Consider the following 20,606-nt stretch of genomic DNA (forward strand, 5'->3'; position numbering starts at 1 on the left):
ATGTTGGCCAGGATGGTCTTGATCTCTTGACCTCACGATCCGCCCGCCCCGGCCTCCCAAAGTGCTGGGATTACATTACAGGTGTGCGCCACCATGCCCAGCTAATTTTTCTATTTTTAGTAGAGATGGGGTTTCACCATGTTGGCTGGATGGTCTTGATCTCTTGACCTCTTGCCTCGCCCTCCCAAAGTGCTGGGATTACAGGCGTGACCCACTGCACCTGGCCTTTTTTTTTTCTTTTAATAGAGATGGGTCTATGTTGCCCAGACTGGTCTCAAACTCCTGGGCTCAAGCAATACTCCCATTTTGGCCTCCCACTCCATTATGACTTTTTTTTTTTTTGGAGATGGAGTCTTGCTCTATTACCCAGGCTGGAGTGCAGTGGTGCAATCTTGGCTCACTGCAACATCTGCACCCCTCCCGGGTTCAAGAGATTCTCCTGCCTCAGCCTCCTGAGTAGCTGGGATTACAGGTGCCTGCCACAACACCCAGCTATTTTTTTAATTTTTTTAGTAGAAATGGGGTTTTGCCATGTTGGCCAGGCTGGTCTTGAACTCCTGGCCTCAGGTGATGTGCCCACCTCAGCCTCCCAAAGTGCTGGGATTATAGGTATGAGCCACCATGTCCAGCTCCTTTTTTCTTTTTTTTTTTTGTAGAGAAGAGTCTCCTATTGTTGCCCAGACTGGTCCTGAACTCCTGGCCTCAAGTGATCGTCCCACCTCAGCCTCCCAAAGTGCTGGGATTTACAGGTATGAGCTACCGTGCCTGGCCCAGTTTCCTTTTCTTATTGATATATAAGAGCTCTTTGCTTGGACGGTAATTTTTTCTATTACATACATATATAAAATATTTTTTCTCAGACTGCTACTGTCTTTTAACTTTGTTTATGGTATCTATTGGTATGTAGAACCTTTCATTTCTATGAGTTTAAACTGTCACATTTTCTCCATTATGACTTTTTTTTTTTTTTTTGAGACAGAGTCTCGCTCTGTCACCAGGCTGGAGTGCAGTGGCACGATCTCGGCTCACTGCAATCTCTGCCTCCCAGGTTCAAGCGATTCTCCTGGCTCAGCCTCCCAAGTAGCTGAGACTACAGGTGTGCACCACCACGCCTGGCTAATTATTGTATTTTTAGTAGAGATGGGGTTTCACCATGTTGGCTAGGATGGTCTCGATCTCTTGACCTCATGATCAGCCCGCCTCGGCCTCCCAAAGTGCTGGGATTACAGGCGTGAGCCACTGTGGCTGGCCTTTTCTTTTGGTTTTAACAGAGATGGGTCTATGTTGCCCAGGCTGGTCTCAAACTCCTGGGCTCAAGCAATCCTCCCATCTCAGCCTCCCACTCCATTATGACTTTTTTTTTTTTTTTTTTGAGATGGAGTCTCGCTCTATTACCCAGGCTGGAGTGTAGTTGCTCAATCTTTGCTCACTGCAACCTCCGCGCCCTCCTCCGCCCCGGGTTCAAGTGATTCTCCTGCCTCAGCCTCCCAAGTAGCTGGGATTACAGGCACCCACCACCACACCCAGCTAATTTTTGTATTTTTTTAGTAGAGATGGGGTTTCGCCACGTTGGCCAGGCTGGTCTCAAACTCTTGACCTCAGGTGATCTACCTGCCTCGGCCTCCCAAAGTGCTGGGATTACAGGTGTGAGCCACCGCGCCTGGCCTAAGCCACTGCACCCGGCCTCAATATGACTTTTAAGTTTCTTATTACACTGAGAAACACCTAACTATCCTAATAGAATTAAATTTCCCTAAGTTATAAGACACTTGAATTTTTTAAAAAGAGATAATTAAATTTCTCCTATATTTTATTTCATTTATTTTTTCAGTCATGCTCCTTCTGTATCTCCTATATTTTATTATATTACTTACATGGCTTTATTTTTACAATAACTCTTTTTTTCCCTTCTTTTATTTATTTGTTTATTTTTGGAAACAGAGTTTCCTTATGTTGCCCACGCTGGTCCTGAGCTCAAGCAATCTTCACGCCTCAGCCTCCCAAAATTATAGGACTACAGGCATGAGCCACTGTGCCCGGCCCACATTAACTCTTTAATTCATCTGAAATTCACATATGTATACAGTTGAGGCAGAAACCTACTTTAATTTTTTTCAAATAATTGTCTCATTATACCCTAATTCTATCACCAATCATTTAAAAAACTACCTTTCTTGGCCAGGCGCAGTGGCTCACGCCTATAATCCCAGCACTTTGGGAGGCAGAGGCGGGTGGATCACGAGGTCAGGAGTTCAAGACCAGCCTGGCCAAGATGGTGAAACCTCGTCTCTACTAAAAATACAAAAATTAGCCAGGCACAGTGGCAGATGCCTGTAATCCCAGCTACTTGGGAGGCTGAGGCAGGAGAATTGCTTGAACCTGCGGGGGGTGCGGAGGTTGCAGTGAGCCAAGATCATGCCACTGCACTCCAGCTTGGGCAACAGAGTGAGACTGCCTCAAAAAAAAAAAAAACTATCTTTCTTATATATCAAATTACCACATATACATGGGTTTCCTGTGTTACCATTAAAAAGTTAATGAAATCCTAGCACTTTGGGAGGCCAAGGCAGACGGGTCACTTGAGGTCAGGAATTCGAGACCAGACTGGCCAACATGGTGAAACCCTTTCTCTACTAAAATACAAAAATTAGCATGGTGGCATGGTGGCAGGCACCTGTAATCCCAGCTACTCGAGAGGCTGAGGCAGGAGAATCACTTGAATTGGGAGGTGGAGGTTGCCGTGAGCTGAGATCATGCCACTGCACTCCAGCCTGGGAGACAGAGAGAGACTCCATCTCAACAAAAAAAATTAATGATCGCTGGGTGGAGTGGCTCATGCCTGTAATCCCAGCACTTTGGGAGGCTGAGGAAGGAGGACTGCTTGAGCCCAGGAGTTTGAGAACAGCCTGGGCAACAAAGCAAGACCTTGTCTCTACCAAAAATTAAAAAACTGGCTGAGTGTGGTGGTGCATGCCTGTGGTCCCAGCTACTGGTAAGGCTGAGGTGGGAGGGTCACTTGAGCCCAGGAGGTAGAGGCTGCAGTGAGCCATGATCATTCCACTGCACTGCAGCCTGGGAAGAGCAAGACCCTGTCTCAAAAAAAAAAAAAAAAAAAGTTACCAATAATAATAATGGAGGAAGAGAAAAAACACTGGGCCCTAGAGCGAATACTGTACTTTCTTACCCTGCCTCCTGCTACCTTCCACTCACCTTGCCCAAAAGCTCTTCAAACTCCGGGGACCATTCCTGCATCAGCGTGTCAATGTCGGGCATGGGCCTAAAAGTATAAAGGTAAATATGAACAAGAAACGTGAACTGATAACATCAGCAACCTCTGGATCAGCATATTCTAGGATGAAGGAGAGGTCTTCAATCTGGCACATCAGGAAGGCTTCAGGAGAACCTAGACTGGGCATACCAAAGTTACCCAGGGCCTGGGGTTTGGAGGAGGTAGCTAAGTAATACTAGAGAAATTACAATCTTTATGTCTACAATCTCAGCCAGTAGTTGCCAGGATCCACAGGACCTCAGGTTGATCAAATATGTTCCCAGCCTCTGGGCCTCTTCTCAGGAGCAATAGTTCACAGGTAGTGAAGGTTACTATGTGTTACTGTTGCAAAGAATGTGGTATTTCTTACCTGGTGTAGTGCACAGTCGCAGGGGGCTTAGAACGGTGTAATTCAGAGATGCTCTCAATCCACGTGTCAATGGCTTTGGGATTCTTTTCTGCATCTTCTAGGCTTTTTACTTTCATATGTTGCTAGGAAAGTAAGGAGAAAGCCTAGCTGATGGCACTGAAGTAGCTCTCTTGTTTTTACAGTGTCTCATTATATCTGCTGCTGTTTCATATTTGAGCTTGCTGATGACAGCTGCTGCCAGCTGCTGCCACATGAAACAGTAGCCAAATGAAGGGGATAGGAAACCCTGATAAAATCTGCTGCAGCCAGGCCAGGCATGGCGGTCACACTTGTAATCCTAGCACTTTGGCAGTCTGAGGTGGGAGGATCAGTTGAGGCTAGGAGTTCAAGACCAGCCTGGGCAACATAGTGAGACCTTGTCTGTACTAAAAATTTAAAAATTAGCCAGGCATGGTGGTGTGTGCCTGTGGTCTCAGCTACTTGAGAGGCTGAGGCAAGAGGATCACTTGAGCCCAGGCGTTTGAGGTTGCAGTGAGCTACGACTGTGCCACTGCACTCCAGCCTAGGCAAGAGCGAGATCCTGTCTTTAAAAAAAAAAAAAGCCAAGTGCAGTGGCTCACACCTGCAGTCCTAGCACTTTGGGAGGCTGAGGCAGGAGGATCACTTGAGGTCAGCCTAGACAACACAGGGAGACCCTACCTCTATAAAATAAAAATTAAAAAAAAAAAAACCTAGCCAGGCATGATGGCACACACCTGTGGTCTGTCCCGGCTACTTGGGAGTCTGAGGTAGCAGGATTGCTTGCAGATCGAGGCTACAGTGAGCCCCAATCACACCACTGCACTCCAGCCTGGGTAACAGAGCGAGACCCTGTCTCAAAAAAAAATAATTTGCTGAAGCCATGGAAAGGCAGCAGGTCAAAATGGCAGGACTGACCATAATGAAATACCATTTAGGCTGGGCTTGGTGGCTCACACCTATAATCCCAGCACTTTGGGAGGCCGAGGTGGGTGGATCACCTGAGGTCAGGAGTTCGAGACCAGCCTGACCAACATGGAGAAACCCTGACTCTACTAAAAATACAAAATTAGCTGGGCGTGGTGGCGCATGCCTGTAATCCCAGCTACTCGGGAGGCTGAGGCAGGAAAATCGCTTGAACCCGGGAGGTGGAGGTTGTGGTGAGCCAAGATCACGCCATTGCACTCCAGCCTGGGCAACAAGAGTGAAACTGTCTCAAAAAAAAAAAAAAAAGAAATACCATTTCACACCTACTAGGATGGTTAGAATAAAAAATACAAACAAAAAGTATTGATGAGGATGTAGAGAAACTGGAACTCTCATTCATTGCTGGTGGGAATGTAAAATGGTACAGCCGCTTTGGAAAACAGTTTGGTAGTTCTTCAAATGGCTAAACATAGAGTTTCCATATGGCCCAGCAATTCTACTCCTATGTATATACCCAACAGAATAACAATATATACCTACACAAAAACTTGTATACAAATATTCAAAGCACCATTATTAATAAGAGTGGACAGAACTAGAGAATGAATAAAGAAAATCTGGTAAATCCATACAGTGGATATTATTCAGCCATAATGAAGGAATGAAATAATTACCAGGGTCTAGGAGGAAGTGGGAGAATAAGGAGTGAATAGTAATGGGTATGAAGTTTCTTTTTGAGGTGATGAAATATTCTAAATTAGGTAGTGGTCATGGCTACAAAACTGTGATTATATTAAAACTAATAAGTTGTACAATTTAAAAGGCTAAACTTGCTGGTATTTAAGTTATATATAAATAAAGCTGTCATTTGAAAATAGAGCTGGCCCAAAGCAATAACCATCTCTTTTTTTTTTTTTTTTTTTTTTTTTTGAGATGGAGTCTAGCTCTGTTGCCCAGGCTGGAGTGCAGTGACATGATCTCGACTCACTGCAAGCTCCGCCTCCCGGGTTCACACCATTCTCCTGTCTCAGCCTCCTGAGTAGCTGGGACTACAGGCGCCCGCCACTACACCCTGCTAATTTTTTTTTTGTATTTTTAGTAGAGACGGGGTTTCACCATGTTAAGCCAGGATGGTCTCGATCTCCTGACCTCATGATCCACCCGCCTCGGCCTCCCAAAGTGCTGGGATTACAGGTGTGAGCCACCGCGCCCGGGCCCATCTCTTTTGACAGGCAGTAAGTCAACTGTATGAGTGCCAGCAAGGCCTCCTCCACTCTCGGCCCTCTCCAGCTGGGGCCTATACTAAGCTAGTATCTTACTGTGATGTTGTGCTGCTTAGAATTCTCTGTTAACCAGAGTGAGAGCACTGTAGGGTCTGACTGCTTTGTAGAAGGTTCATCCAATACCAATAGGCCAAGGTTGTCAGGCTTTCCATCAGGACGTGGGACCTGGTTAAGAAAAAGGTAAGAAAGCAGAAAGGAAAATGTTTCCAATAAATTAAAGAGGAAGAACACTTCTGGTTCATCATTATTACTAGTATTAAAAGCATGCTTACAGCTCATTGAGAACGGGCCATGATGACAATGGCGGTTTTGTGGAATAGAGAGGGGGGAAAGGTGGGGAAAAGATTGAGAAATCGGATGGTTGCCGTGTCTGTGTAGAAAGAAGTAGACATGGGAGACTTTTCGTTTTGTTCTGTACTAAGAAAAATTATTCTGCCTTGGGATCCTGTTGATCTGTGACCTTACCCCCAACCCTGTGCTCTCTGAAACATGAGCTGTGTCCACTCAGGGTTAAATGGATTAAGGGCAGTGCAAGATGTGCTTTGTTAAACAGATGCTTGAAGGCGGCATGCTCGTTAAGAGTCATCACCACTCCCTAATCTTAAGTACCCAGGGACACAAACACTGCGGAAGGCCGCAGGGTCCTCTGCCTAGGAAAACCAGAGACCTTTGTTCACTTGTTTATCTGCTGACCTTCCCTCCACTATTGTCCTATGACCCTGCCAAATCCCCCTCTGCGAGAAACACCCAAGAATGATCAATAAATAAATAAATTAATTAATTAATTAATAAAAAAAAAGAAAGTAAGATGGAATTCATGCCCTGCTGAAAATAAGAACTCAGATGAGAGCATTCACCAGATGGTTTCAGTTTTCTCTGTAGGGCATAAGTTTTGGAAAGAGTTCAAACAAGAGGGCTTAAGAGAAGAAGAGATATGAATAATCACTTGGATAGTATGTATAAGGGAGATAAATGAATGAATAAAATGAGTTATTTAGAGATGAATAAAAATAACTGATTTCACAGAAATACTGGTTAGATTGGAGAACAATTTACCTGCTGGTGTCAACTCACACAGATACAGAATTGAGGATAAAGTGTTCTGTGAGAATGAGAAATTATTAAGTGGCAATAGAGGAGAACAGGGAAATCCAGCCCATCATTCTTTCAAAAAACATTTATGGATATCTACTTATCTACTAAGTGAGCCTCTATATTAGGGCCTGGATATTCCCAGATGAATAGAGCATGAGCTTGCCCCTAGGAAATTCATACACAACTGCAAGAAGTTTGATACTGAGTCCTTATGGTATTTGGCAACTTCAATTTTTTAAAGGCAATTTTTAAACTGTTTTCTTCTCTAGCATTACATATTTATAATATTTGTGTTATATGAATTATGAACCATAAAAATAAATGCACATTTGTACCCCACCACCCAAAATAAATTAATAAATATGAAAAAAAAAAAAGCATGCTTATCATGCTGTACTCAATACTATCCAGAAAAAAAATATGATCCATAGCAGCTTAAATATGAACCTGTTGTCATAGATAATTAGGAAGCAAATACATGACAAACTGTTAATGTGTAATGAGATATTAAGTATTACTTAAGAGCAATGAGTGTAATTTGGAGTTGAGAGCAAGGTTAAGAACTCCAATGAAATGAACATGACTAGCCAATGCTAGTCAAAGAAATTAGGGAAACTGTTAAGAGTAACAGGGGCATCAGAAGAAATACTTAAGGAGTCATTTTCAGGATGTACTGACTATACCTTTAAGAATGCATCAATATCCCCGACAGCTGGGATAAAATCAGGAATGAAAGGCTTCAGTTTGTGGTCCAGGTCAATCAACTGAGGTGTGTACCTAGGAGATATTGCCAAGGGAAGGTAGAGACAGTCAGAAAAAGTTACTTTACTATTCAGGCTAAAAAAAAATCTAAGGGGAATGGCCCTGTTTCAGCCTAGAGATAGGAAAGGTTTGGGGCAAGGTAGGGATAGTGGGGTATGGTGGGAGGTCCTAGTACTCACCTACTGATGTACTGGAAGAGTTCCTTAATTTCAGCAGAAACTGGCAAATGCTCATAGTCTGCAGGGTCATAGGCCCTGGGAAAAGGAAAACAGTTTGTTCGAGGTGGCCAGAAAAGAGCAGAGGTGGCAGGGTCCTAGGTGCTGGTGTGTTACTGACTATAGGGACATGATCCTGAAGCTAGCTTCTGCCTCTCCAATATCTGCCTTTCCTGGTGGCTTGCAAGGCAACTTTAAGGTTGATTGTACTTAACTCTCAATTATCTCTGACTCTGAAGGACAGAGGTGCAGAAAATCCAAAACATAATATTTTTTTGATGTTAAAATGTAGCATAAATGGTTTTCCTTTTTTTTAATGAAAGGATGACAAGAAAAGGTAGAACAAGAGATTTTAGGGCTGGGCGTGGTGGCTCACACCTGTAATCCCAGCACTTTGGGAGGCCGAGGCAGGCGGATACCTGAGGTCAGGAGTTCAAGGCCAGGCTGGCCAACATGGTTGAAACCCTATCTCTACTGAAAATACAAAAATTAGCCAGGTGTGGTGGTGCACACCTGTAGTCGCAGCTACTCAGGAGGCTGAGGCAGGAGAATCACTTGAACCTGGAAGGCAGAGGTTGCAGTGAGCCAAGATCGCACCACTGCACTCCAGCCTGGGTGACAAAGCAAGACTCTGTCTCAAAAAAAAAAGAGATTTAAATATCTGACATGAAAATAGTTTGCACCAGAAAAAAAAAATTATAGAAGTGTTTTTAGCAGTGTTATTATTATTTTTAAAATTTAATTAATTTATTTTTGAGACAGGGTCTCACTCTGTTGACCAGGTTGGAGTGCAGTGACCCGATCATAGCTCATTGCAGTCTCAAACTCCTGAGCTCAAGTGATTCTCCTGCCTCAGCCTCCCGAGCAGCCGGGACTATGGGCACACACCAGCATGCTCAGCTAATTTAAAAAAAATTTTTGGGCGGCCGGGTGCAGTGGCTCACGCCTGTAATCCCAGCACTTTGGGAGGCCAAGGCGAGTGGATCACGAGGTCGGGAGATCAAGACCATCCTGGCTAACACGGTGAAACCTCGTCTCTACTAAAAATACAAAAAAATTAGCTGGGCGTGGTGGCGGGCACCTGTAGTCCCAGCTACTCAGGAGGCTGAGGCAGGAGAATGGCGTGAACCCAGGAGGCGGAGCTTGCAGTGAGCCGAGATCACGCCACTGCACTCCAGCCTGGGCGATAGGGCAAGACTCTGTCTCAAAAAAAAAAAAAAAAATTTGTAGAGACGAGGTCTTGCTATGTTGCCCAGGTTGGTCTTGAACGCCCAGCCTTAAGCAATCCTCCTACCTCAGCCTCCCAAAATGCTAGGATTACAGGCTTGAGCCACCATGCCTGGCCACCACCTTTTAGATTTACTCAGCAAAATCTCATGTCACCCCCAAGCCCACAAACGTTTCAGATAGTAAAGTGATACTATAGGACTGGATAAGGTAGTGGAGTCAGAAAGGGAGGAAAACTCATTATTATGTTGGGTTTCTGAGACATCTGAAAATCCTAAATACAGGAGATGAAAAGAGATGCTGGAATTTCACTTCTAACTGACGTCCTCCCACTCCAGTGTTTTGAAGGAGGTATTCTGAAGAGCACCCTTGGCTTGGGTGTTCTTTCCTCACCCTTCCAGAGGGGCTCCATGCTCTTCATCATCATCATCAGAATCAGAATCAGTTTCAGATGAATCATCATCATCATCATCGTCATCCTCATTTTCACTAAAGCCCCGTTGAGGTGTCAACTGTGAGGTCTTCTTCTTCTCCTGCGATAGGGCAGGGCAGGCATAGAAAGCTTCAAGTAAAAAAATCAAATGTACCTATGCCCAGTTCTCTATTGCTCTAACCAATACACCAACCACCTGGCACCTCGTCACCAGAAAGAGAAGGGGGCACTTCCCAGAAGGGGCTTGAGAGCCTTCTTCTGCCCCTGCTCAGCTACAAATGGGGACTCCACTTTCTAGAACCCTATTCCATTTCTCTACTTGAGGCTGGGGTATAAATTCTATCTAATTTTATCTATTGTACATATTACTTAGGTCTTCAGGGCCCTGTGTACACTTTAGACAGCTTCGGCCCGAAAAGCTATGGACTTTCAAAGAAGAGGATGGCAACTCTAGTTATTTTGGAAGAAAATCAGGGAATATGAAGTGGGAATAGAAATTTTAGGGGTCTTAATACTCACAAAGACCATAGAGAGGAAATCTAGTACTTAATTTGCAAGACTGCCCAGCATAAGCTGCTTGAAACTATCAAAAGAAGAAAGTTCAAAATCAACCTTGTGCCCATCAAACCAGCAGTCCCAGAGACTATGGACTTTCCATTTTTGTTCAGTGATATTTCTCTTCATGGAGTATCTGACCTATCTGTATTTCCCTTCCCTTACCCCATAAATTACATAAAATGACTACACATTCTCTCTCAAGATAAACAGCTCTTTTGTTCTTGACATTATAACCTACCTTTCTGTGCTTCTGGCTCTCTCTGTACCATCCCGCCCTCTCAAGTACATGAGAAGGGGTCTGGTGGCACTTGAGACTTGCAGGGGCGGGTGGAACAGGGTCCATGTCTTTGCCTCTGTGGCCTGGAGCCTGTGGCATGCCCTCCCTTAGGACCTGAAGGATGACCAATTGGCCCCCTTTAAAAGTAGGTTTTCAAAACTTGATTTCTATATACCATATGGCTTATACTGAGGTTAACACGTTTGATTCCAGTTGTTTAAAATTAATTTGTTTTTATGGTAAAGCAGCTATTGGCACACAAAATTGTGACACGTTACAGGACACCAAAAACTGCTTTTGGTCACATTTTGCTCTAAGAATAACAAATTTATTATACATAGATAAAAGTATATTCTAACTAAGCTATAATATGCATGGCAGATAATGAAACACAGTTGCAGAATTTATTCAGTGACTATGCCTTATTAGTATATGACTGATAAGAACTTTCTAGAGCATTCTTTCTCAGTTCAAGATTTGCCAAAATTATCCTTAGTCACATAGGAAGCAGTTTTGGCAGAGGGAACTTTTAAGAATATTGTCAGCCCGGGGTGGTGGCTCATGCCTGTAATCCCAGCACTTTGGGAGACCGAAGCAGGCGGATCATGTGGTCAGGAGTTCGAGACCAGCCTGACCAACATGGTGAAATCCCATCTCTACCAAAAATACAAAAATTAGCCAGGCGTGGTGGCGCACGCCTGTAATCCCAGCTACTCAGGAGGCTGAGGCAGAAGAATTGCTTGAACCCTGGAGGCGGAGGTTGCAGCGAGCTGAGGTCATGCCACTACACTCCAGCTTAGGCAACAGAGCGAGATGACTCTGTCTCAAAACAAAAACAAAAACCATTAAAATGCAGCCATCAGGCTGGGTACAGTGGCTCACACCTGTAATCCCAGCACTTTGGAAGGCCAAGGCAGGAGGATCACCTGAGGTCAGGAGTTCAAGACCAGTGTGGCCAACATGGCAAAACCCCATCTCTACTAAAAATACAAAAATTAGCCAGGCGAGTTGGTGCAGGCCTGTGATCCCCCAGCTACTCGGGAGGCTGAGGCATGAGAATTGCTTGAACCCAAGAGGCAGAGGTTGCAGTGAGCCAAGATCACTGCACTCCAGCCTGGGTGAAAGAGCAAGACTCTGTCTCAAAAAAACAAAACAAAACAAAAAAAAACAGGCTGGGCACAGTGGCTCATGCCTGTAATCCCAGCACCTTGGGAGGCCTCCCGAGTAGCTGGGATTACAGGCACCCGCCACCACGCCCAGCTAATTTTTTGTATTTTTAGTAGAGACGGGGTTTCGCCATGTTGGACAGTCTGGTCTCAAACTCCTGACCTCAGGTGATCCGCCCGCCTCGGCCTCCCAAAGTGCTGGGATTACAGGAGTGCGCCACCACACCCGGCCAACATAAACGGTTTTTAAGAAATCATATGTGCAACTCTAAGGTCCTATATGTTTCTAGAGAGGTGGGCCTCTTGCCATGTTTCTTTCAGAAGCAGGGTGATTCTCTAGGTTCACAGAATAACAGCAGCCAATATCTGGGTCTTAAGACCTCAAAATTAAAATCTCTTTCACAAAATACTGGCAGTATCACAAGTATTGACAATGAAAAAATGCCTAGACTGATAATTTCAAACTCGCTTTAGCATAAAATTACCTGGACTGCTTCCTAAAAAATATAAATTCCCAGGCTTTTACTTTTGAGATTCTGGGCTGGGACTGGGAATCCGTATATTTAAAAATAAGTACCTCAGTTGAGTATTATGATCAGGAAAGTTTGTGAAACACTGGCCTACATTATGTGAAATTCCTCACCAAAGTCAATTGTAGTAGTAGGCTTTATTCCTGAAGAAGGGTCAAAATCTCAAGGCTCTTTGTAACTGATTTTCCTCCATGAGCTCAAAGGTCCCTAACCCCTGGAGGTGAGTGTTCAAGAAATGTTTACCGTTGAACTGGTGTCATCTCTAACTACTAAAAACCCAAAGCAGAAATTCTACAAGAAGCTGTGAGTTTTACTGTACCTTGTTATTTTCCTCTTCATACTCATCACTGCTGTTATCAGCCATAGCCTTGTTAGGAAGATGGGCAGAACGAGGAAGTCCTTAGAAAAAAAGTTTTTCCTTTAGATTATTGTTAAAATGATTTTTAAAGACAAATATTTTTTAGTTTTTAATAATTTATGCTCTAACCATTTTATAAAACAAGGTTTATTGGAACATCTGGCTAAAGAGACAGGAGACTGAATTCTAGTCATGGCTCTGCCAGTTCAATTCAAGATATATTTACTAAACATTACTGTGCTTAAGGCATTGGGTTAGACATTATACTATTCAAATTATCTGCCATTACATAAATAATATAAACTCTGGCCAGGGGCAGTGGCTCATGCCTATAATCCCAACACTTTGGGAAGGGGAGGCAGGAGGATCACTTGAGCCCAGGAGTTTGAGCCTAGACTGGACAATATGGCAAGATCCCATCTACAAAAAAAAAAAGGAAAAAAATTAGCTGGGTGTGATGCCATGCGCCTGTGGTCCCAGCTACTCGGGAGGCTGACGCAGGAGGTCTGCTTAAACCCAGGAGTTCGAGGCTGCAGTGAGCAGTGTCCAGTGTTCATGCCGCTGCACTCCAGCCCGGGCAACAGAGTGAGAGCCTGTCTCAGAAAAAGAAAGAAAGAAAAGAAAAGAAAAGGAAAAGGAAAAGAAAAGAAAGAGAAAAATATACACTCTGCCCTTAGTTTACACATTAGTCAAATTAGGTTAATAACTAGTAAAGTACAGAGTGCTGAATTCATACTAAGAGTGGGTTTGAAGAAAAATTACTTAAAATGATTTTGCCTTTTCACCCCCTAGCACTGCTGGGCCGGCAGGTCTCTGTCGAGCCGCGGACGCGGGTCTCTCTTCCGCAGAATGGGGTTTATTAAAATTGTTAAGAATAAAGCCTACTTTAAGAGATACTAAGTGAAATTTAGAAGACGACGAGAGGGTAAAACTGGTTACTATCCTCAGAAACGCTTGGTGATACAGGGTAAAAATAAATACAACACACCCAAATATAAGATGATAGTTCATGTAACAAACAGAGATATCATTTGTCAGACTGCTTATGCCCGTATAGAGGGGGATATAGTCTGTGCAGCATATGCACACAAACTGCCAAAATGTGGTGTGAAGGTTGGCCTGACAAATTATGCTGCAGCTTATTGTACTGGCCTGCTGCTGGCCCGCAGGCTTCCCAATAGGTTTGGCATGGACAAGATCTATGAAGGCCAAGTGGAGGAGACTGGCAATGAATACAATGTGGAAAGCATTGATGGTCAGCCAGGTGCCTTTACCTGCTATTTGGATACAGGTCTTGCCAGAACTACTGGCAATAAAGTTTTTGGCACCCTGAAGGGAGCTGTGGATGGAGGCTTGTCTGTCCCTCACAGTACCAAACGATTCCCTAGTTATGATTCTGAAAGCAAGAAATTTAATGCAGAAGTACACCAGAAGCACATCATGGGCCAGAATGTTGCAGATTACATGCACTACTTAACAGAAGAAGATGAAGATGCTTACAAGAACCAGTTCTCTCAATGCATAAAGAAGAGCGTAACTCCAGACATGATGGAAGAGATGTATAAGAAAGCTCATGCTGCTATAGGAGAGAATCCAGTCTATGAAAAGAGGCCCAAGAAAGAAGTTAAAAAGAATAGGTGGAACCGTCCCAAAATGTCCCTTGCTCAGAAGAAACATCAGGTAGCTTAAAAGAAGGCAAGCTCCCTCAGAGCTCAGGAGTGGGCTGCTGAGAGCTAAACCAAACAATTTTCTATAAAGATTTTTCAGATAAAGACGATAAACATATGGACAGAAAAAAAAAAAAAAAGATTTAACCTCTTTGAGTCTCAGTATTCCCACCTCTAAATGGGGTCACTAATATTTCTAACCCAGGCCTCTTATAAGGATCAAGTGAAAAAATTTATGTGCAAGGAACTGACCCAGGGCCTGGCAAATAATAGTCACAAGTTTGAATCTGAATCAGTATGCAAAGATAAGAGCAATTTTTAAATATTCTGAACAATTAAAAGGATAATTAATGACAGGCGCAGTGGCTCACACCTGTAATCTCAGCACTCTTAAGAGGCGGAGGCAGGCAGATTGCTTGAACCTAGGAGTTCAAGACCAGCCTGGGCAACACGGCGAAACCCTGTCTCTACAAAAAATACAAAAATTAGGCCGGGCACAGTGGCTCATGCCTGTAATCCCAGCACTTTGGGAGGCTGAGGCGGGTGGATCACCTGAGGTCAGGAGTTTGAGACCAGCCTGGCCAACATGGTGAAACCCCGTCTCTACTAAAAATACAAAAAAATTAGCCAGGCGTGGTGGCACACTCCTATAATCCCAGCTACTCGGGAGGCTGAGGCAGGAGAATCGCTTGAACCTGGGAGGTTGAGGTTGCAGTGGGCCGAGATCACGCCATTGCACTCCAGCCTGGGCGACAGAGCAAGACTCCATCTCAAAAAAAAAAAAAATTAGCTGGACATGGGGGCATGGGCTGGTAGTCCCAGCTACCGGGGGGTCTGAAGCAGGAGGACTGCATGAGCCCAGGAGGTCAAGGCTGCAGTGAACCGTGATCATGCTACCGCACTCCAGCCTGGGTGACAGAGCAAAACTCTGTCTCTATAAATAAAAAATTAAATTAAAATAAAAGTATAATTAGATGTAAGGCATTAACTGGAATGAAAACATGATAAATGATTTCCATATCAAATAAATGCAAATTAAACACCTTTTTTTATTTACTAAATTAGCCCAAATTAAAAACAAACTATAATATCCACAGCTGTCAAGAGCACAAACATGCTCAAGTCAAAAAACTAGGTGGCTAGGTCACAAAGAATTGAAAACAGGGACTCAAATGGACACTTGTACACCTCTGTTCATAGCAGTGTTATTCACAATAGCCAAAATATGAAAACAACCCGAGTGTCCATTAACAAATGAATGAATTAAAAAACGTGGCATAGGCTTGGTGCAGTGGCTCACGCCTGTATTCCCAACACTTTGGGAGGCCGAGGTGGGTGGATCACAAGGTCAGGAGATCGAGGCCATCCGGGCCAACATGGTGAAACCCCGTCTCTACTAAGAATACAAAAAATTAGCTGGGTGTGGTGGTGTGCACCTGTAGTCCCAACTACTCAGGAGGCTGAGGCAGGAGAGTCGCTTGAACCCGGGAGGCGTAGGTTGCAGTGAGCCGAGATCGTGCCACTGCACTCCAGCCTGGGTGACAGAGCGAAATTCAGTCTCAAAAAAAAAAAAAAAAAAAGTGGAATATACATGCACTGGAATATTACTCAGCCTTAAAAAGAAAGTCTACATTCAACAACACAGATGAACCTTAAAAACATCACAATAAGTGAAGTAAGTCAGCCACAAAAGGATAAATACAGTATGATTTCACTTATGTGGTTCCCAGAATAAGCAAACTCATAGAGACAGTAGAATGGTGGTTACCAGGGAGGAGTTGAAGCAAGCAATAGGGAACTATTGTTTTGAAGGGTATGGATTTTCTGTTCGGGATGATCTGGAAATAGTGGTGATGGTTAAACAACATTGTGAATGTACTTAATGTTATTTAATTGCACACTTAAAAATTGTTAAAATGGCAAATTTTATGTTATGTATATTTTACCACAATAAACAAACAGAAACCCTGGATGTCATCCTTGATTCCTAACTCGAGTCAAATCCAATCCATCACCAAGTCTTAGTGATTCTGCGACAATGTCTTATACCGTATTTGCCTCTTTTCTTTATTCTCAGCTTCCTCACCAGAGGCCAAGCCACTATCATCTCAACTCAGCCATCACAACAGTCCATTCCACACACGACAGCAACACAGCCTCCAAAGCTCTGCTTATTGTGCTTCCTGCCCTACCTCTCTGATCTGACCATATCATACGGTAGTGTCCCCTCTACCATAAGCTGGTCTCTTTCAGGTCCTCAAACTAAGCCAAGTTCTTTCAGGCTTCAAGGTTTTTCACATCTCACATACTGTTTCCTCTTCCTGGTCTACTTTTCCTCAGTGTCTGGATCCCTGACATCTATCAGTCTTACATGTCACCCCTTTAGGTCTTCCCTGACCACCCTATCAAAAGTGGGTCTCTGGCCAGGTGCGGTGGCTCACACCTGTAATCCCAGCACTTTGGGAGGCCGAGGCAGGTGGATCAGTTGGGGTCAGGAGTTTGAGACCAGCCTGGCCAACATGGTGAAACCCCGTCTCTACTAAAAATACTAAAATTAGCTGGGTGTGGTAATCCCAGCTACTCGGGAGGCTGAGGAAGGAGAATCACTTGAACCCAGGAGGCAGAGATTGCAGTGAGCCAAGATCGCACCACTGCACTCCAGCCTGTGTGATAGAGTGAGACTTTGTCTCAAAAAAAAAAAAAAAAAAAAAAAAAGTGGGTCTCCTTCCTCACTGTTATTCTCCTTAACAGCAAACAATCTGCCTCCATCAGTGTGCACTTACCACATTTGGCATGTGTTTACTCATTTGTCATCTGCCTCCCATGATTACCAGCATCGGGATGGCAGGGACATTGTGTCATTTAACACTATTTACCCAAGTGCCAGGCATAAGGCTGGCACACAGTAGGCATTTTAAAATGCTTGTTGGCCAGACACGATGGCTCACACCTATAATCCCAGCACTTTGGGAGGCCAAAGCGGAAGGACTGCTTGAGGCTAGGAGTTCAAGATCAGCCTTGGTAACATAGGGAGGCCTCGTCTCTATAAAATTAAGAAAAAAAAGTTTGTTGAATAAATAAATAGTGTTCAGTCCTTTAAAAACATTCCACTGTGATTTTGGTTGGGGTTGCAGGCTAAGGGGAGGTTATGAAGCATCTTCAAAGCTAGGAAAGACATAAGTTAAAAAAAAAGAAAAGAAAAAGAACAGTGAATTCCTGGCAGACAGTGAGCAAAGCAGTAACATGAAGTAAATGGTGACAGGGTTGGATTGGGGGAAGATCCTGTAATTTGGAAGGCTATGATTTCTCCCCCTTAACTAGTCAGAAAACAAACAATGGCAAGTGAAGTAAATTGACGCTGAAAGTCAACATTTGCTATTATAAAATAAGAACTTCTTGAAGACAACCGTGAATCCAACCTGCTCTTTCAGTAGCATTTCTCTTCTTTCCTCTCTTACCTTGGTGTCTTGGGGTTGGAGTATAAATACTTGCAACCTCTTCGGAGTCGTTAATCTCTAGACGCTCATCATATGTCTGGTTTTCAACAACCTTGGTCTGAGCAAAGGGAGACATAATTACATAGCTCCTATCATGAGACATAAAGCACTCTGCCAGGAGGTATATTCCAAACCAGCATTGGCTCCTCTTCCTTACTCAAGAAACCAGTTTTTCACAAAACCATCACCGCATCCAAACTTTCCTTCAGGCTTCCTGGCCCTCGGTCAAGCAGTTAAGTCATTCTGTTGCAGCCCTTATTTAGGAACTGCTGGCAGGCTGGCTGAGGAACCAGGGAATCGTGGAGGGAAAGAGAGCCAACTTCTGCAGCTTCCCAAAGCTGTACGACCACGCGCAAGGGCAGAACACTATTTGTATGTGGATGGCCAAGGCTGTTGAGGTTTCTCAGGGAAGGCTGTAGAGGTTCTAGAAAGAGTTCTGTCTCTGGAGTCACCTCTGGGGTGGGGTGGGGTGGGGTGGGTTGAGGCAGGGTAGGGTGGGAGGGTCCCCGAAGAGCGGGGAAACTCCAGTCTCTCAGTCCCATCCAATAATCCCCAAATCATCACCTCCACTTTCACCCTTATCTTGCAGATAGGATCCCACCTAAGTTTCTTGGGGGAATAAAGGAAGCAGGACGGTTGGTGGTGAGGTGACGAAGGAACAGTTACCACGGAGATTGGAAGAGGTAACCGGGAATGGGGTAAAGGGGAGTCCTCTTAAGCCTCTCTAGAAAGACGACAGTTCCCTTTTTGCTGGGATGAGTACTAATTACCTGTAGCCCTTCTGAATCCGTCTCCTCTATAATGGAAAGAACCCCAGCCTAGGGCTGGGGTCTCACTCCAGTCTCAAAGCCAGGCCACTTTAGGATTCCACGCCAAGCAACCAGCCTGTTGTCAGTCGCTAGGCAAAAAGATAAATTTTAAAATTCGCGAGAGTTGCTTCCACTCTCGTGAGACCTCCTGCGCGTTAAGCCTCACCCGCGAAGGCTCTCCACGCAGGAAGAAGATCAAGGAGTCACGGATAAAGCCTCTCTGGGCGGCCAAGTCGCCTGTTTGTCTATGGTTTCCGTAAATACGTCTGTTGCGGCATCTAGCGGCTGTGGGTGGCAACGCCGGCTGATAAATTTCGGGCTGGTGTAGAGTTAGCCCTTCAATCTGGAAACAAGGTGTGCGTTTGTTCCCCTAGGACAACAATCTCTGGGGATGCAGTTGCTCCCAGATCAGTCTTAGCAGGATGTAGACACATTCCAGGGGAAATTTCGCAGCACTCTGTAAGTCCTTTTCTAGCACTATATTACACTATAGTCTTTCCCCTCCACAGGGTGCCATGGAATGGAACATACTTATAGCAATAAATTATTCCTCGGGTATCTGAGGTTCAAATTTAACTCTGTGGGCCGGGCGCGGTGGCTCACGCCTGTAATCCCAGCACTTTGGGAGGCCAAGGCGGGCGGATCACGAGGTCAGGAGATCGAGACCATCCTGGCTAACACGGTGAAACCCCGTCTCTACTAAAAAATACAAAAAATTAGCCGGGCGTGGTGGCGGGCGCCTGTAGTCCCAGCTACTCGAGAGGCTGAGGCAGGAGAATGGCATGAACCCAGGAGGCGGAGCTTGCAGTGAGCCGAGATCGCACCACTGCACTCTAGCCTGGGCAACAAAGCGAGACTCCGTCGCAAAAAAAATTTTTTTTTCACTCTGTGTCCTGTCTTTCTTATTTGCTAAAGAAGACTGTTAACTTATTTAAAGCAAGACCTGTGTCTAATTAATTTTTAAGCTTTGTAACACCAGTGCATTGCAGAAATTAGACACTAACAATGCTCATTGGGTGGATGAATCGAGGAATGAGTGAACGGAGATGTAAGGAACAAATATTTTCAAACTGTGGACATAATTAATTTGGGAAGTCAGGGAGAGAGAAACATAAAATATTGGAGGCCAGGTGCGGTGGCTCACACCTGTAATCCCAGCACTTCAGGAGGTAGAGGTGGGAGGATTGCTTGAGTTCAGGAGTTTGAGACCAGCTAGAGCAACATAGCAGGAACCGCCCCCCTCCACTCTATTAAAAATAAAAAAAAAAAATTTTTTTTAATTAGCCAGGTGTGGTGGCACGCGCCTATAGTGCTAGCCACTCGGGAGGCTGAGGCGGGGGGATTGCTTGAGCCAGGGAGGCAGAGGTTGCAGTGAACCGAGATTGGGCCACTGCATTCACTCCAGCCTGGGCAACAGATCAAGACCCCATCTCAAATACAAATAATGAATAATAACAATAATAATTTTTTGGTCGGGCACGGTGGCTCACGCCTGTAATCCCAGCACTTTGTGAGGCCAAGGTGGGTGGATCACAAGGTCAGGAGTTCAAGACCAGCCTGACCAACATGGTGAAACCCCCGTCTCTACTAAAAACACAAAAATTAGCTAGGCATGGTGGCACGTGCCTGTAATCCCAGCCACTCAGGAGGCTGAGGCAGGAGAATTGCTTGAACCCGGGAGGTGGAGGTTGTGGTGAGCTGAGATCGCACCACTGCACTCCAGCCTGGGCGACAGAGCGAGACTCCGTCTCAAAATAATAATAATAGCAATAAATTTTAAAAAGAAAATAATATTGGAAATTTGACCCTGAAAACCTACCAGAGGTAAACAAGGAAAGTGCCTTTAAAAAATGAGAGACAGCTTTTCTGGGATACTGATAGTTAAAAATAGAACTGCATTTAAAAAAAATTTGTGATCTGTTTTGCTCGTAAAAGTGGATATGTAATGTGGAGTACTTACTATGTAGGAGCACTTAGTTTTTTTGTGGGGAGCACTTAGATTATATCATCTAATTTACTTCACAACCTTATGAGATAGATGTTACTGCCAATTTACAGATTAGGTAATTGAGGCTTAGACAGTTAAAGTAACTTGCCTAAAGTCACTCATAATAAGCGCTGAAAATAGCAGCCAAACACAGGTCAG

At 44.4% G+C, this 20,606-nt stretch overlaps 1 protein-coding gene and 1 pseudogene across 5 annotated transcripts in view; one reads left to right on the forward strand and one right to left on the reverse strand.

Annotated features, from left to right (window-relative positions):
- The window catches only part of IFT46 (intraflagellar transport 46), a 22,701-nt gene extending 4,016 nt beyond the window's left edge, over positions 1–18,685 (reverse strand). Inside the window, exons 1-10 of one of the 5 annotated variants that reach the window (XM_063608817.1) lie at positions 18,422–18,685; positions 17,613–17,709; positions 12,449–12,528; positions 10,395–10,547; positions 9,559–9,698; positions 7,903–7,977; positions 7,645–7,738; positions 5,903–6,031; positions 3,639–3,760; positions 3,211–3,277 (exon numbers count right to left, since the gene is read on the reverse strand). In XM_063608817.1, coding sequence (XP_063464887.1) covers positions 3,211–3,277; positions 3,639–3,760; positions 5,903–6,031; positions 7,645–7,738; positions 7,903–7,977; positions 9,559–9,698; positions 10,395–10,547; positions 12,449–12,493 — 825 coding nt within the window. In that variant the 5' untranslated portion in view covers positions 12,494–12,528; positions 17,613–17,709; positions 18,422–18,685. The remainder of the gene's footprint in view (positions 1–3,210; positions 3,278–3,638; positions 3,761–5,902; positions 6,032–7,644; positions 7,739–7,902; positions 7,978–9,558; positions 9,699–10,394; positions 10,548–12,448; positions 12,529–17,612; positions 17,710–18,421) is intronic. The other 4 variants (XM_063608820.1, XM_063608816.1, XM_063608819.1 and 1 more) reach the window with 4 other exon arrangements.
- On the forward strand, positions 13,087–14,356 carry LOC129393416 (large ribosomal subunit protein uL18-like; annotated as a pseudogene).
- Positions 18,686–20,606: the final 1,921 nt, after the last annotated feature.

This window comes from Pan paniscus, chromosome 9 (assembly GCF_029289425.2).
Source record: "Pan paniscus chromosome 9, NHGRI_mPanPan1-v2.0_pri, whole genome shotgun sequence".
Classification (NCBI taxonomy): Eukaryota; Metazoa; Chordata; class Mammalia; order Primates; family Hominidae; genus Pan; species Pan paniscus.